Source organism: Panthera uncia (assembly GCF_023721935.1).
Source record: "Panthera uncia isolate 11264 chromosome B2 unlocalized genomic scaffold, Puncia_PCG_1.0 HiC_scaffold_24, whole genome shotgun sequence".
NCBI classification, from domain to species: domain Eukaryota; kingdom Metazoa; phylum Chordata; class Mammalia; order Carnivora; family Felidae; genus Panthera; species Panthera uncia.
Genome location: NW_026057580.1, coordinates 4,030,187 through 4,048,511, shown reverse-complemented (window position 1 = coordinate 4,048,511; position 18,325 = coordinate 4,030,187). Strand labels below are relative to the sequence as shown.

General features: G+C 38.2%; 1 protein-coding gene across 1 annotated transcript in view; it reads left to right on the top strand.

Annotated features, from left to right (window-relative positions):
* Positions 1-500: 500 nt before the first annotated feature.
* DNAH8 (dynein axonemal heavy chain 8) overlaps positions 501-18,325 on the top strand; it is a 324,054-nt gene continuing 306,229 nt past the window's right edge. Inside the window, exons 1-4 of the mRNA XM_049652745.1 lie at positions 501-997; positions 1,106-1,240; positions 9,728-9,812; positions 12,916-13,067. Of these exons, the coding sequence (XP_049508702.1) occupies positions 575-997; positions 1,106-1,240; positions 9,728-9,812; positions 12,916-13,067 (795 nt within the window). The 5' untranslated portion in view covers positions 501-574. The remainder of the gene's footprint in view (positions 998-1,105; positions 1,241-9,727; positions 9,813-12,915; positions 13,068-18,325) is intronic.

Sequence of the window (18,325 nt, the reverse complement as noted above, 5' to 3'; positions counted from 1 at the left end):
CACACTGCTAAGAGGAGGTTTTATGCTTTCTGGGGGTTCTTGGATATGCGTATGTAGATGAGATGGCTGGACGGTTGAGTGATTAGTGAATTGTATCACGGAGTTCCTCCATGCAAGGAATATTTCCGTCCGTGTGGTTCTTTGCCTTGTCTCTCGGACAAGTCAGTATCTCAGCTCTAATGCTGTGGTTTTCAATCGTTTTTCAGCCCTTACATACCTGAGGACAGGTACCTTCCCATCAGGTGCAGTAATTACTATGACAGGGATGGGATGTGTGTGGAGTGGCAGTCCCCTAGAGGCATATCATAGTCAGGAGGATCTCTTATAGTTTCAAAAGGACCCTAGGTATATGTGTGCTGTCCCTCGTTAAAAAATCATTCTCTAGTCCTGTGAGCTTAGCTTCTTCAGTTAATGTAGGAAGGGAGAAGTAGATGATTTTGCTACCTGTCCAGGCTCAAGGGGAGGAATAAATTAACACAGAACATTCCATTTATTGTACAGTTTTACAAGAAAACATTGTATAATTCTAGGTTTTGAAGATTCAGGTGCCCGGTGGGAGGAAAACACGGCCAACATGAGCTCTGAAGAAGGTGGTCCACCCTCTTGGCAAGAAGCTCCTCCCTCTTCTGGAGAGGCAGCACCCCCTGGTTCAGAAGGTACCGCCCCTCCGGGAGATGAGGCTCCGCCCCCTCCAGGAGAAGAGGCCCCTCCTCCTTTGGACGAAGAGGCTCCGCTCTCTGTGACAGGGGCAGCCTCCACGGTAGAAACTGGCTCTCTTTCTGAAAGAGATCCTGCTCTTTCTGGAAGTGATTTTCTTAATGTCCCTGCTTCTGAGCATGATGAGCAAGGTGGATATAGAGTTCGACCTAAGTCTGCAGTACGACTGGGCCAATCCCTGCTTTCTGAAGTGCTTTCCCAGTCTTCCCGAAAATCATCCCGATATCATCGAAGCATGAGCGGCATTCCAAATCTCCAGGAAACATTAAAAGAGAGACAGGTTTTGCTTATAATAAGATTTTTCAAGTGTCACTTTTATGTCACAGTAATTTTTTTGGTGGTCTTTTCCCATAATTAACAATTTTTCCCTGTGGTTTTCATTCTTTAGGCAAGATTTAGAGAAGCAAGGGAAAATCGGAAAACGAAAATTGACCCTTCATACAAATATATATTTGAAATTCTAGCGGAGAAGCTTGGCCTGGACTTGGTAACCATTGAAGAATTAATTTTGGACTGTCCATCTGTGAGTTTAAATCTTACTAGTTTTTAATTGCTCTTTGACAACTGATTGTTTTAAGAGGCTGGGGTCATTGTCATGAACAACAGAACATTTAGAAAGGGAAGGTTGAAATTTTACCAATTAGGGGAGTTTTATATGACTTAAAGCCAGTTGAATCATATTTTTAGTTAGGTCTACTATTGAGTAGGAAATGAAGAGAAGAGTTAGCAATTCGAATTTGGCTAAAATTTGAACTCAAAATGCCCTTAAAAGTTAGAGGGATAGTCAAGCACAGATAGAGTTAACTAGTTTAAAGGCACAGGTCAGGGGCCCCTGGGTGCCTCAGTAGGTTAGGCATCCAACTCTTGATTTCAGCTCAGGTCATGATCTCACAGTTTGTGAGTTCAAGCCCTGCATAATGCTCTGCGCTCACAGTGTGTGGAGCCTGCTTGGGATTCTCTCTCCCTCTCTCTCTCTCTCTCTAATGAAAGCACAGGTTGTGTAAACTACATATGCAAATAATTTGGATAGAAAAACAAACTGGGCACATATGAACTAGGGAACAGTGACTTTTGCATGAGCTTTGTAGAAAACAAAGAGGTGATTACCATGTCAGGGACAGCCCTAGATTATGCCTACTTTCCTGGCAAAATTATTAACAGTCCCTCCTTTCACTCCTAAAAAGTCCCAGTTTTGGCTGATGAATTTCTGTGGTCACCCTAATTAGAGTAATATATGATAAGCTGTGACTTTCATAGAAGCTATCGGAAGCAGTATCACTGCTTCCTTTCAGATAGCTGTGGCTCTATATTAATTTTCAAAAAAAATTACTACAAGTTGCCTGAGCTCTTTACCACCTCTAGGAGTGGACTGGCCTGGAGCCCCAGCAAGACCAGAGAGCAGGTACATACTGGTGGTGAGCTGGTTGTCCCACTGAATGCACTGATGAGAGAGTAGGGTAGGGGGGCAGTGTTGTGGTGAGGTTGTCATCGTTGGGGTCCCTACCCCCTGCTTTTATAGGGACCAGTGAACTTGGGCAAAACTCTTTAGCTTGCTCTAGGAGCCAAGATTCTGGGGAATGGTGCCTAGAGGAGTCTCTCCCTTGCTTGATGCAAGGTGTTGCCAAGTTCTGGAAAGTTGTCTGCCTTTCACTTCTTTCAGGACCCTATAAAAGTTGAGAACTAGCAGTCCTCTGATAGCATGAGTGGGATTGCTCAATTTCCTGTTTCCTTAGTGTGTTATGGTGATCTGGGAATGTGATTGATGCACAGAGATCAATAATCTGAGCTATTTTAATGGCTAAAGATAGAAAAATGCATGGGGATGTGCACATAAAAGAAGAGGTGCCACAGAAAGCAACTGAAATAGAGTGCAGTTTCTCAGGTTGCCGAAATTCTCTGCAGGAATGTACAGGTGTGGTCAAGGATGGCTTCATGGGCATGTGGACTGTGCAAACAGGCCCCTGGGCTGAAGGGCCCCGTACTTGGCTTAATGATCTCCTGTCACCACCTTGAAATTCTTTAAAAAACTTTTTTTAAGTTTTTAAATTCCAGTATAGTTAACATATAGTGTTATGTTGCCTTCAGGTGTACAACGTCATGATTCTACGATTCTATACATCACCCATTGCTCATCATGATCAGTGTACTCTTTAATCCCCATCACCTATTTCACCCATTGCCCCTGCCCCATGCACCTCCCCTCTGGTAACCATCAATTTATTCTCTATAGTTATGAGTCTGTTTCTTGGTTTGTGTGTCTCTCTCTGTCTTCTTTTGTCCTTTGTGTATTTGTTTTGTTTCTTAACTTTCACATATGAATGAAAACATATTTATCTTTCTCTGACTAGCTGATTTTGCCTAGCATTATACTCTTCAGCTCCATGCATGTTGTTGCAAATGGTGAGATTTCATTCTTTTTTATGGCTGAGTAATATTCCATTGTGTATATATACCACATCTTCTTTATCCATTCATCTATTGATGGACATTTGGGCTGCTTCCATAATTTGGCTATTGCAAATAATGGTGCAATAAACATAGAGGGTCATGTATTCCTTTGAATTAATGTTTTTGTGTCTCTTCAGTAAATACCCAGTAGTGTGATTACTGAATCATAGGGTAGTTCTATTTTGACTATTTTAACTTTTTGAGGAAACTCCATACTGTTTTCCACAGTGTCTGTACCAGTTCGCATTCTCACCAGGGTTCCTTTCTCTCCACACCCATGCCAACACTTGTTTCTTATGTTTTTTATTTTAGCCATTCTGACAGGTGTGAGGTGATATCTCATTATAGTTTTGATTTTCATTTTCCTGTTGATGAATGATATTGAGCATTTTTTCATGTGTCTGTTGGCCATCTGTATGTCTTCTTTGGGGAAATGTCTGTTCATGTCTTCTGTCCATTTTGAATTGGATTATTTTGGTTTCTTTATGTTTAGTTGTATAAGTTATTTATATGTTTTGGATATTAATCCTTTATCAGATATATCATTTGCACATATCTTAACCCATTCAGTAGGTTCTCTTTTAGTTTTGTTGATTGTTTCCTTTGCTTTGCAGATTTTTGTTTTGATGTAGTCTAAATAGTGTATTTTTGCTTTTGTTTCCCTTGCCTCAGGAGACATATCTACAAAAAAATGTTGCTATGATTGATGTCAGAGAAATTACTGCCTGTGCTCTCATTTATGATTCTGTTTAAATATTTAAAATATTTAAAATATTTAAAAAATATTAAATATTTTTAAATTAATTTATTATTTATTTAAATTAATATTTAATATTAATTTAATATTAATTAAATTATTAATTATAATTTATATTAATATAAAATATTAATAATTTATAATTAATTATATATTTATAATTAATATAATTTATATTAATATAAAATATTAACAATAATTTAATTATTAATATAATAATATAATTATTTAAATATTAAATATCTGTTAAAATATTAAAAAAAATTTTTTTTGTGAGAGTTTGTGAAAGTGGGGGAGGGGCAGAGAGGAAGTGGGGGACAGAGACTCTGAAGTGGGCTCTGTGCTGACAGCAGAGAGCCCGATGCAGGGCTCAAACTCACAAACCATGAGATCACAACTGAGCCAAAGTTGGATGCTCAACCGACTGAGCCACCCAGTCGCCCCTCATCTGGGATTTTTATGGCTTCAGGTCTCACATTTAGGCCTTAAATTCACTTTGAGTTATTTTTGTATATTCTGTAAGTTTCATTCTGTCCAGTTTCATTCTGTCCAGATTTCCCAGCACCATTTGTTGAAGAGACTGTCTTTTTCCCATTGCATATCCTTGCCTCTTTTGTTGAAGACTAATTGACCATATCCACCTTGAAATTCTTTTTTCTTTTTACTTTATTTTAATCCCAGTTAATATATAGCGTATTATTAGATTCTGGTGTATAATATAGTGATTCAACTTCCATACAAAACTCAGTGCTCATCGCAAGTGCATTCCTTAATCCCTGTCACCTAGTTAACTCATAACCCCCAACCATCTCCCCTCTGGTAATCATTAGTGTGTTCTCTATAGTTAAGTCTGTTTCTTGGTTTGCCTTGTTTTTTTTCTATTTGCTCATTTGTTTTATTTCTCAAATTTCACATGTGAGTGAAATCATACAATATTTGTCTTTCTCTGACTTATTTCACTTACAATAATACTCTAGTTCCATCCATGTCATTGCAAATGGCAAGATTTCATTCTTTTTTATTTTTTATGGGTAATTTTCATATATGTATCTTAAATTTTCATATATATATATACGTATATATATGGAAAATGATGAGGTATATATATATACCTAGGATTAGTTATCATATCTAGGATTAGGGTTTGGTTTAGGGCCAGAATAAGGGTTAGGGCCAGTGTGATTTTACGTGCCTATTATCTTGCAGTTCAGAGATCTCTCCAGAGAGATAAGTTTAGGGTTAGGGTTAGGGGTAGGGGTTAGGGGCTAGGGTATATGTTTGGGTTATGATTAGGTTTTCACTTAAAGTAATGCTTTCTATCTACATCTATGTTGTTGCAAATGGGAAGATTTCATTCTTTTTCATTGCTATGTAATATTTCATTATAGATGTATGCCAATTTTTTTTTTTTTTTTTACCCTCAGATGTTGAATTAGGGTTAGTTTGGGGCTAGGATAAGAATTAGGGTTATGGCTAGGGCCAGTGTAAGGGTATGTGCCTGTTATCCTGCTGTTCAGAGACTTCTCTAGAGGGATAAGTTTAGGGTTAAGGTTATGGTTATAGTTCGGGTGAGGGGTTAGTGGTTCACAGTTAGGGGTTAGGGTTAGGCTTAGGGTTAGGATTAGGTTAGAGCTAGGGTTAGGGTGAGGGTGAGGGTATGTGCCTCATATCCTGAAGTTAAGAGACCTCCATAGAGGTTAGGTTTAGGGTTAGAGGTAGGCTTAGAGGTAGAGTTTAGGGGTTACCAGTAGAGGTAGGGGTAGGGGTAGGTTTAGGGTCAGGGTTAAGGCTAGGGTCAGGGTTATGGTTTGTGCTTGGCATCCTGCTGTTCAGAGACCTCTCTAGAATATGAAACCTCAGACTCCTGGTGGGTTGAGAATAAATTTGGCAACCATCCAGTGAGCTGTGTGATAAAGCAGGAATTTGGTGCTCTAAATACTTTTTTTTAATTAAGTTTTTATTTAAATTCTGGTTAGTTAGTTTACAGTGTAATATTAGTTTCAGGTATAGAATTTAGTGATCCAACACTCCCATACAGTACCTGATGGTCATCACAATAAATGCACTCCTTAATCCTCACCACCTATTTAACCTATCTCCCCAGTTACCTCCCCTCTGGTAACCATCCAATGTTCTCTATAGTTAAGAGTCTTAATATTTCTTAATAATTTTTTTAATATTCATTTTATTATTAGAGAGAGAGAGACAGAGAATGGGGGAGGAGGGCAGAGGGAGAGAAAGAGAGAATCCCAGGCAGGCTCCATGCTCATCACAGAGCCTGATGCAGGGCTTGATTCCATGACCTGGAATCATGACCTGAGTTGGACATTCAACTGACTGAGCCACCCAGGTGCACCAAACCTTAATTTCTTAACAAATGTTCCTGCGTTTTCATTTTGCACTGGCCCCACAGATTCTGTAGCCTGTACTTGCTGTGGATGATACCACTTGTACAGCAAGATAGGTAATCAAACTTGTTTCACCTGAAAATTTCTAGGCCATAAATTTGGTTAATCCCACAATTGGAATCCCAGAAGCTCTGTTAAAGATTTAGGCATATACATTGGCGCTGGCTAGTAATGTCGGAGAAGGACAGCTGCTAGGACTACATCGAGATGGGTGCCTGTGGAGCTGGTCATCTCACTTTTAAATATTTGCCAGCTGGCTTTCTGGGCTGATAGTCTATGTGTGGAGGAAGTCTTTCTCACTGGGTAGCCTCTTGGCCAGGAAGTGAGAGTATCATAAGCCTGCAAACCTTTTCATTTGTCATCCCTGGACAGTGTCTTGTATTTTGGGTCTGTGTGGTTAGGTTCTTCCTTTGAGGCCACCATGGACCAGGTTAGACACTGGTTAGGCTGCCCATCTAGGAAATCTAGGGAAACCTAGATCTTAAGGGAAGAATCAAACCAGGAAAAGTGTTTCAGTAAGAGTTTTTTATTAGTTGCAAAGCCACGGTGGAGTGGAGATAGTACAGCCAGGGGGGAAACCAATCTCTAAATCTGGGAGAGATAAGAATGCTTATTTGGTCGAATGGATCAAGAAAGCACCTATAGTAAATTGGCATCAAGATTGGTGGACAGGTGAATAAGAAGATGGAACCAGGAACGAAGGGTGGAATGGTTTGGTGTAGTGGTTTAGGAAACTGGGTATATGAAAAGGTTTTCCTTTTATGTGAAACCTGGTGTAACAATGAAGCCTGAAAGCAGCTCATTAAAGTCCCCACAAAAGGTGACGGTGAGAGTGTGATGGTTATTTTGTTTGCCTTCAGATCTATTGCCCACCCTTCACCACCCTACTCTGTGGCCCAGAAAGCTGACCTCTCGAGAACCCATCACCTGGGCTCCTTTGCTCTCCGGCTTCCATGTGACTCAGTCACTAGGAAGCACCAGCAGGAGATTAGAGGGCAGGTGGGGTGAGAAGTCTTATTTCTGCCTGTTTGGCTATTTTTCTGGCTACGGTCATATCCTCTTACTAGAGTCCTTCCCAAACAGATCTTCTCCCACAGCTCTGTGTCCACTTGCATCCAGATACACCATTCACCCAGTCATCACACTTTCAGGCCTTGGTACTTCTTTTTCCTTTGTTGATAGTCCTGTTGTTGCTGCTCGTGCCACAGCTTCCCTTAACCCTGCTCTGGCCTCTGGCAGTAGCCTCTTTATCATAAAGTTTCTTCAAAACCCCTTTGTTGAGACTTCTTTTCTTACCAGGACCCTGATCAATGAGGTTTCTACCAGTGAGGTTTCTACCACATTGGCATTCATGCTCTTGCTGCTCCCTTCATTCAGCACTGCTCAGGATAATCACAGACTATCTTGCTTTGCTGGCTTACATGACAGAGTCAAGGCAACAGCATTGTGGTTCTGTGGATGGAGCGCAGCTCTGGTTGCCCAAGGCTGGCACCCAATTCCAGGTTCTGAACTTGCAGTTGTGTGTCTTTGGGTTTTTCACTCAAATTCTTTTTAGCTTTGGTTTTTGTCTTCTGCAAGAGCGGCATAATAACGCCACCCTTATTTAGTGCAAGGCTGTGGTGAAGCTCAGATGAAATATTTATAAAATGTATAAGTGAATTTTTAATTTGCAATTGTGATTTCAGCCCATGACAGCATGCACTCTGCTGGTCTCAGAATACAGTATGTCTAAAAACCAAGAATTTGTTGCATTTGATATTTTGATGCCTTTTTATCACAAGTATGAGCTCTACTTTTGAGAATTTGGATGCTTTCAAATCTGATGGGTCATAAAATCAGATAGAGCAAGAAAGAATTTATGGAACTTGGCAAGGATAGCTGTGCTGACAGTTTTCGTATCTTTCAGATTGTAATTATGCAAGAGTCAAGCTGATGTGTGAGATGGAAGAATAGAAAATGAAGGGCTAGAATTTTGTACATCTCTGTGGCTCTGTTTCATTTCCTAGGGCGGTGGTTCCCAAACGTGGTCCCAGAACCAGCAGCATCAACATCACCTGGACCTTTTTAGAAATGCAAGTCCTCAGGGTTAGCAGTCTGTATTTTTTTTTTTTTTTTGAGGGAGAGAGACAGAGAGCAAGCAGGGGAGGGGCAGAGAAAGAGGGAGACACAGAATCTGAAGCAGGCTCCAGGCTCTGAGCTGTCAGCACAGAGACTAACATGGGGCCCGAACTCACGAACCATGACCTGAGCTGAAGTTGGACTCTTTTTTTTTTTTTTTTTTTAAACATTTTTTATTTTATTTTTGGGACAGAGAGAGACAGAGCATGAACGGGGGAGGGGCAGAGAGAGAGGGAGACACAGAATCGGAAACAGGCTCCAGGCTCCGAGCCATCAGCCCAGAGCCTGACGCGGGGCTCGAACTCACGGACCGCGAGATCGTGACCTGGCTGAAGTCGGACGCTCAACCGACTGCGCCACCCAGGCGCCCCTGAAGTTGGACTCTTAACCCACTGAGCCACCCAGGGGCCCTGCAGCATTCTGTGTCTTTTAAAAGCTCCCTAGGTGCTTCTCTGGTGCACACTAATGTTTGAGAACCATTGTCCTAGGGGTAGAGGCTTTGCGAGATCTGGGATACCTCCCACACATGGTCAATAAGTGAAAAGAAACCCACTGCCCAAGAGAGACACTTATGTATGTAATCAATGGACTAGGTGAAGTGGGTTGAGTAACTTTGTATTTCCCAATTGATGTGTGAGGGTTTTTGTTTACATGACCTATTTAGTTTTCCACTTACATAGATGTTACGCTGACTTAAAAGTAATTAAATACGAGCTTCATGCTCATAAATATGGGACACTCTTATTATAATAATTTGTTTTTACACTAGTTTGGCTACAGTATGGGTCAAATTACAAGTGCTGAAAACATAATTACTCAAATAATTGGTCAAAAAACCCAATTTTGATCACCAAGTTAGTTAATAAGGCAAGTTTTCTGTTTCCCAAGTCAGCTTTTAAGAGTAGTTTGTTTTAATCATAGTTCTTTATATTTAACTGAAGTTGGGCTCATTCATTTACTCCTGTAAGATTCTGTGAGGCAGGGTCAGGTAAGTGGTTGCCTACTTATATTTGTAGATCATTAATGGGGTTCAGACATAGAATCTACCATATATCTCATGGTAATTTTGGAGTTAAATTAGTTTGAATTCTAATCCTGCTTCTGATGTACCTGTCGCTCACTATGTATCTTGAGTAAAATTTTTGAGCTTCTTTTTGTTTTTTTCAGTCTGCAAAATGATGAGGATGAAGGTATGTAAAATGCCTAGCCCAGGGCTTGGTTCATTTTTTTGTAGTTCTCCAGTCATGTATTGATCATCATTTTCTCTTCTATTTAACAGCTGGACGCATTTGCTCAATTTTTTATGAAAGACGGTTGTAAGACATTGAAATTTTTGTACCAAGAAGGAGATGTCCCTGGTATTGGTAAGGATGTTTTACGAGGGCAATGTGCTGGGTGTTAATTAATGTTAAAGTGTAGCATATCTTTTCTCTTATGCATAGACAATCCTTTATTCATATAGAAAATTTACCGGAAGTTCATGTGTGGAAAACAGAGTGTCTTAAAAAACAATTTTTTTTTAACGTTTATTTTTGAGACAGAGAGAGACAGAGCATGAACGGGGGAGGGTCAGAGAGAGAGAGGGAGACACAGAATCCGAAACAGGCTCCAGGTTCTGAGCTGTCCGCACAGAGCCCGACGTGGGGCTTGAACTCATGAACTGCGAGATCATGACCTGAGCCGAAGTCGGACGCTTAACCGACTGAGCCACCCAGGCGCCCCAAAGTGTCTTAAAAACAATACATTTTCAGTCCAAATATGTATTTCAGGCATTAGTATAATGATTTAAGGAGAAAATATACTTCTAGAAGTCACTGGTATCTCCTGGGGTACACATTTTCATTAGAATTTAATTGCATTCTCCCTCAAACAGGTGGAGCCATTTTGCACACAGGTTTTCAGATAACTAGTAATAGTTGTGAAACCACATGAGAACTCAGCAGCTGTCCCTGTGGTCCTGGGTCAGCATCTTGTGTCTGCTGCAGCTGTCACAATATCTGGCTTCCCTTACTATTCACAGTATTCCTGAAATAATTAACCCTTCATCAGGATGTGAAACTGTTGTGTTAATAACTAGGGCCATCCTTTTGGTCTTAGACTACTTATCTTTGAAATCCTGTGGATTGTCCCTTCTATTGGTTCTTTCTTACTTTTCTCCTCTGCTGCCTTTAGGTGAGGCTCATACCTCATGCCTGCCCTAGTATTCCAGATTGAAAACCAGTATCTCCGAAACCAGATTCCCTCTCTGAAGTTCACACTACTTATTCCTTTAGAAGTAAACCTTTTATTCCATTATATCTATCTATCTATCTATCTATCTATCTATCTAGATATAGATAGATATGAATATATATGTATGTGTAATTTGTAAAATGTATAAATGAATTTTTAATTTGCAATTATGATTACAGCCCATGATAGCATTCACTCTGCTGGCCTCAGAGTGTGAGCAGGGGAGGGGCAGAGGAAGAGGGAGACACAGATCTGAAGCAGGCTCCCCTTTATCAGGAAAGCCTAAATTTATCTTATGTCTTATCAGCCAGAACTGTGTTACACTACAACCATAGGATTAGGGAGGTTGAGAAAGCAGTTGTCTCTTTGGGAATGTATACATTGCTAAAGGAGACAGTGGGTTTTCTTATCAAGGAAGGAGGGGAGGGAGGTTATTAGGGGTAGAGTACCAACCTCCATGAATGAGCAATTGAGCTCTACATTGCTACATACTGTGTATCAGGGTTCTTTGGTTGCAGGCCGTAGAAGTAGACTCAAGCATATATAAGCAAAAAAAAAAAAAAAAAGTTTGGTTTTTCACAAAATTTAGAACTAGTTGAACCACTAGGCCTTGGGAAGGACAAGAACAGAGCATTGACACAGATTTCAGGGCAATTTCTTTAGGATTCATCACTGTATTGACGTTTCTCAAATCCCCTTTTACCTTTGGTGTCTCCAATCAGAATTTATATTCTTGCAGAGAGTTTAATTTATCTGGTTTGCATTTCCCCCACAGGGCTCTGACACTGGTGTCTTCCAGAATCACAGGACAGAAAGAATCCCCCACACCCAAAGGAGGGAAGGCTGGGAAGAAAAACGATTTTCATGGTTTTGAGAAAAATTTAAAATTTCTTTTATATCACATTCTAAATTTGGTTGTTGTTGTAAATAGGAAGACTGTTGATTTTGCTTTTCCATATTACAACCAAGCACTGTCAACAATAGCCATATTATGGACAGAGCCCAAATGTCCATTGATTGATGAATGGATAAAGGAAATGTTTGTGTGTGTGTGTGTGTGTATATATATACATACGTAATGGAATATAACTTGGCAATCAGTAAGAATGAACTCTTGCCATTTGTAACAATGTGGATGGAACTAGAATGTATTATGCTAAGTGAAATAAGTCAATTAGAGAAAGACAAATATACAATTTCACTCATATGTAGGATTTAAGAAACAAAACAGATGAACATAGGAGAATGGAGGGAAAAATAAAGTAAGATAAAAACAGAGAGGGAGGCTAACTATAAGAAACTCTAAACTATAGAAAACAAACAGTGTTGATGGAGGGGAGGTAGGTGGGGGGATGGGCTAAATGGGGGGATGGGCACTAGAGAAGGGTGCTCATGTTAGAGATGAGCATTGGGTGTTGTATGTAAGTGATGAATCACTAAATTCTACTCCTGAAACCAATACTATACTATATGTTAACTAACTTGAATCTAAATAAAAAATAAGTAAAATAAAAATTACAACCAACCATCTAACAAAATTATTATATTTTTAATAGTTTTTAAAATTAAATGATTCTTGGGCGCCTGGGTGGCTCAGTCGGTTAAGCGTCCGACTTCAGCTCAGGTCACGATCTCGCAGTCCATGAGTTCGAGCCCCACGTCGGGCTCTGGGCTGACGGCTCAGAGCCTGGAGCCTGCTTCAGATTCTGTGTCTCCCTCTCTCTCTGCCCCTCCCCCATTCATGCTCTGTCTCTCTCTGCCCCAAAAATAAATAAACGTTAAAAAAAAAATAAAAAAATAAAATTAAATGATTCTCATCCAAACCAGGTTGAGGAAGAATTTAACATAATTTGGGTGCTATGAGTGTAGTTAGTAGGGGACTAAATCTTCTCTGCAGAGTCAGTGAAGGCTTCCAAGAGCTAGTGTTTCAGCTGAGATTTGAAAGGTGAGTAGGAATAGAGATGCAGAGGGTTGGAGATGGGATAGAATAGTTTGTGTGAAGACTTTGAAGGGAGAAAAGTGCAGAGCTCAGGGAAAGAAAACTGAGGAGGCTGCACTTTAAGAATTTCAATTATTGATATCTTTTTGTAGACAAAAAAAACCATTATTCCACAATCATATCAAAAATTGCTTATGGTAAAGTAAAGCAAGAAACCACAGTGTATGATCCATGGTAATTTATCACATTTGATCAGTTATGTGATCATACACTAAGTTCTTGATTTTTGTTTTCAGAATGTGGTCGAACTATTGCTGGAGCAACCAAAAGGGCAAAAATGATGAGATTGTATATAGACAACGCAGCCCCCGAGAAACTAAAAGGATTGTGTATATTTTTTGTTCGCTGTCACAATGATATTGCTATAAATGTTAAAAATATTCATGAGGTATGTTTACATCTTTTCCAAATATATGGTTAAATGTTTTTTTCCAGCTTAATTGATATGTAACCGACATGGAATATTGTGTAAGTTTAAGCTGTATAACATGTTGATTTAATACACTTATCTTTTGTGAACTGATCACCACTGTAGCATTAGCTAATGCTCCATCATCTCACATAATTACCTTTTTTTGTTTTTGTTTTTGGTGATGACATTTAAGATGAACTGTCTTAGCCACATTCAAGTATATATTACAGTATTAACTATAATCACCACGCTGTACATTAGATCCCCCAAACTTATTCATCTTATAACTGGAAGTTTGTATCCTTTGACAAACATTTCCTGATTTCCCCTACCCCACAGCCCTTGGTAATCAATATTCTACTCTCTGTTTCTATAAGGTCAACTTTTTTAGATTCCACACATAAGTCTGATTGTACAGTATTTATCTTTCTCTGTCAGGCTTATCTCACTTAGCATAATGACCTCAGATCCATCCATGTTGTCTTACAGGCAGGATTTCGTTCCTTCTCATGGCTAAATAATTCTCTCTCCCTGTCCCTCTCCCCATCCCCCAAACTCGAAAAAAAATTTTTTAATTAAAAAAATAAAACATAGGGGAAAAGTTCCTTGACATTGGTCTTGACAATGGTTTTTTGGTTATGTCTCCAAAAGCACAAGCAACAAGAGCAAAAATTAATAAGCAGACTACATCAAACTAAACAGTTTCAACACAGCAAAAAAAAAAGTTAATAAAATGAGAAGGCAACCTATGGAATGGGAGAAAATATTTGCAAACCATCTACTTCATTGGGGGTTAATATAAAATATATATAGAGAATTTGTGCAACTCAATAGCAAACAAACAATCCAATTAAAACATGGGCAGAGGAACTGAATTGACATTTTTTCAGAGTCATCCAAATAACTAACAGGTACATGAAAAGATGCTCAAAGTCAATAATCATCAGGGAAATTCAAATCAAAACCACAATGAGATATCACCTCATACCCATTAGAATGGTTATCACCAAAAAGACAAGAGATAGGGACACCTGGCTGGCTCAGTCAGGGGAGCATGGGACTCTTGATCTCAGGGTCATGAGTTTGAGCCCCAGGTTGAGTGTAGGAATTACTTAAATAAGTAAATAAACTTAAAAAAAAAAGACAAGAGATAAGTGTTGGTGAGAATGTGGAGAAAAGGGAACCCTCATGCACTATTGGTGGGGATGTAAATTGGTACAGCCACTATGGAAAAAAGTATGGAGGTTTCTCAAAAAATTAAAAATGGAACTGCCATATGATCCAGAAATCCCACTTCTGGATATATATCTAGAGGAAATGAAATAAGGGTTTCAAAGAGATATCTTCATCTCCAGGTTCATTGCAGCATTATTCACAATAACCAAGATATAGAAGCAACCTAAGTGTACAACTGTGGATAAGTGGATAAGGAAGGTACGGTATATATACACGATGGAACATATATCATGTCCAGTGTGGAGCCTGATATGGGGCTCAATCCCACAACCATGAGATCATGACCTGAGCTGAAATCAAGCGTCAGACACTTAACTGACTGAGCCATCCAGGCACTCCCCTATGTTTATTTCTAGGAGTTTTATGGCTTCAGGTATTATGGTTAAGTCTTCAGTTAATTTTGAGTTAATTTTTGTGAATAGTGTAAGATAGAGGTTAAATTTCATTCTTTTGCATCTAATTATCCAGTTTTCGTAGCAGTGTTTATTGAAGAAGACTATCCTCTCCTCATTGAATATTCTTGGCTCTCTTGTCAAATTTTAGTTGAGTGTACATGTGTGGATTTATTTCTAGGCTCTTGATTCAAATCCATTGGCCCATGTGTCAATTTTTATGTCAAGTATCATATTGTTTTGATTGCTATAGCTTTGCAGTATAGTTTGAAATCAAGAAGTGTGATGCCTTCAGTTTTGGTTTTCTTTTTCCCCGTTAGGATTACTTTGGCTCTTGGGTGTCTTTTGTGGTTCCATACAAATTTTAGGATTGCTTTTTCTATCTGAGGGAAAAATACCATTAAAATTTTGATAGAGATTGCATTGCATCTATAGGTGGCTTTGGGTAATGTGGGCATTTAACAATATTTATTCTTCCCATCCATGAACATGGGATATCTTTCCATTTTGTCATCATTGATTTCTTTCATTAATGTCATAGTTTTGAGATCTTTCACCTCCTTAGTTAATTTTATTCCTAAGAATTTTATTGGTTTCAATGCTATTGTGAATGGGATTGTTTTCTTTATTTAATTTTCAGATGATTTGTCCTTCATATGTAGAAACATAACTAATTTCTGTTTGTTTATTTTGTACTCTGCAACTTTACTGGCAATTTTTCTAACAGTTTTTTGGGTGGTGTTTTAGGATTTTCTATTTACAATATTATATCATCTGTATACAGAGGTAATTTTCCTTCCTTTTTAATTTGGATGACTTATATATATTTTTTCCTTTTCTAATTGCTCTGCCTAGGATTTCCAGTGTTGTGTTTATCTTTTTTTTAAGTTTTATTTATTTATTTTGAGAGGTGGGGGAGAGGCAAAAAGAGAGGGAGAGAGAGAATCCCAGTCAGGTTCCACACTGTCAGCCTGGAGCCTGATGTGGGGTTCAGTCCCACGAACCACGAGATCAAGACCTGAGTTGAAATCAAGAGTTGGATGCTTAAGTGATTGAGCTACCCAGGCACCCCTCCAGTGTTTATTTAATAGGAGAGGTGAGAGTGAGCACCCTTATCTTTTCCCATTATTTTTTCTCTTTTAGAGAAAAAGCTTTCCACTTTTCACTGCTGGTTCACTGGTAAGTGTGAGTTTGTGATATGTGGCCTTTATTATTTTGAGGTATGTTCCTTCTGTACCCAATTTCTTAAGAGTTTTTTTTTATTATTATGAAAGAGTGTTGTATTTTGTCTAATGCTTTTTCTGCATCTGTTGAAATGATTACATGCTTTTTATCCTTCACTTTGTTAATGTGGTGTATCATATTTATTCATTTGCATATGTTGAACCATCCTTGCATCCCAGGGATAAATCTCACTTGGTCATGATGTATGAGGCTTTTAATGTGCTGTCGAATTGGTTTGCTAGTATTTTGTTGAAAATTTTGCATCTCTTTTTTAGGGATATTGTTCTTTTGGTAAGTGGGATATTGGTAATTTTCTTAGTGTGCTTATCTGGCTTTGGTATCAGGATGATTCTTGCCTTGTAAAATGAGTTTAGAGTGTTCCCTCTTCAATTTTATGAAAGAATTTTAGGAGGATTGGCATTCATTCTTCTTTAAGTGTTTGGTAGAATTTACCAGTGAAACCATCTGGTACTGGATTTTTCTTTGTTGGGAGGTTTTTGATTGCAGGTTCAATCTCTGCTTGTTATTGGTCTGTTCAGATTTTCTGTTTCTTCATGATTCAGTCTTTGTTGATGGTATGTTTCCAAGAGTTAATCCATTTCTTCTAGGTTGTCCAATTAGTGTGAATATAGTTGTCTATAGTTGTTTCTTTGTTTTCTTTCTTTCTTTTTTAAATTAAGTAATCTCTATGCCCAATGTGGAGCTTGAACTCATGACCCTGAGGTCAAGAGTTGCATGCTTTACAGACTGAGCTAACCAGGCATCTCCATATTTGTTTCTTACGGTCCTTTGTGTTTCTGTGGTCCTAATGTCTCCTTTATTATTTCTGATTTTATTTATTTGAGTCTTCTCTTTTTTTTCTTACTCTTCCTAACAGTTTTGGTTATCTTTTCACAAAACAGCTTTTAGTTTTGTTGATCATTGCTATTGTTTTTCTGATCTCTATTTCATTTATTTCTGCTCTTTTCTTTGTTATTTCCTTTCTTCTGCCAACATTGGGCTTAGTTTGTTCTTCTCTTTCTAGTTCCTTGATTGTAAGGTTAGGTTGTTTAATATCTTCCTTTTATAATGTAGGCATTTATTGCTTAAACTTCCCTCTTAGAACTGCTTTTGCTGCATCCCAAACCCTATAGGTTTTGGTATGTTATGTTTCCATTTTCATTTGTTTCAAGATAATTTTTAATTTCCCTTTAGATTTCTTCTAAAGAAACACAACCCACTGATTGTGTGAAGTGTGTTAATTCTCACGTATTTGTGAAATTTCTAGTTTTTCTTTCTTTTGTCATTGATTTCTAGCTTCATAAAATAGTGACTAGAAAAAGAAACACTTGGTATGATTTCAGTCATCTTAAATTTGCTGTTTTGTGGCCTACCATAGGATCTCTCCTGGAAATGTTCCACATGCATTTGAGAAGAATATATTCTTCTGCTATTGGGTGGAATATTCTGTATATGTCTATTAGGTCCATTTGGTGTAAACTACAGTTCAAGTAAAATATTTCCTTGTTTCTTTTCTGTCTGGATGAACTAACCACTGTTGAAAGTAGGGTATTAAAAGTCCTCTACTGTTATTGTGTTGTGTGTTTCTCCCTTCAGATCTGTTAGCATTTGGTTAATGTATTTAGGTGCTCTGTTGTTGGGTGCATATATATTTATGACTGCTTTATCTTTTTGATAAAGTGACCTGTGTATCATTGTATAATAACCTTTTTTGTCTACTGTTATTGTTTTGGCTTAAAATCTATTTTGTCTGATATAAGTATAGCTACTTCTGCTTTCTTTTCGTTTCCATTTGCATGGCATATTTATTTTCTCTTTTCACTTTGTGCCTCTGTTTGTCCTTAAAGCTGGAGTCAGTCTGTTTTAGGCAGCATATAGCTGTTTTGTTTTTGTATCCATGCAGCCACTCTGTGTTTTTTGATTGGTGAATTCAATCCGTTTACAGTTAGAATAATTATTGATATGTAAAGGGTTACTAATGCTATATATTGATTGCTTTTTGTTGTTTCATACTTCCATTTTTTTTTTCTTTTTCCCTCTGTTTCTACTTACCTTTGTAAATTGGTGTTTTTCCATGTGGTACGCTCTGTTCCCTTCCTTTTTAATCTTTTGTGAATCTACCCTAGATTTTTGCTTTGCTGTTACCATGAGGCTTACATAAGACATTATAGCTATAACACTTTATTTTATGCTGATAATAATTGTATGCAAAAACTCTATCCTCTTACTCCTCCCTTTTATGTTTTGATGTCACAATGTATCTCTTTTTATTCTGTATATTCATTAACAAACTTTGTAGCTATAGTTATTTTTATTACACTCATTCTTTAACTTTTATACTAGAGCTACATGGACAACACCACTCATATTTACAGTGTTAGA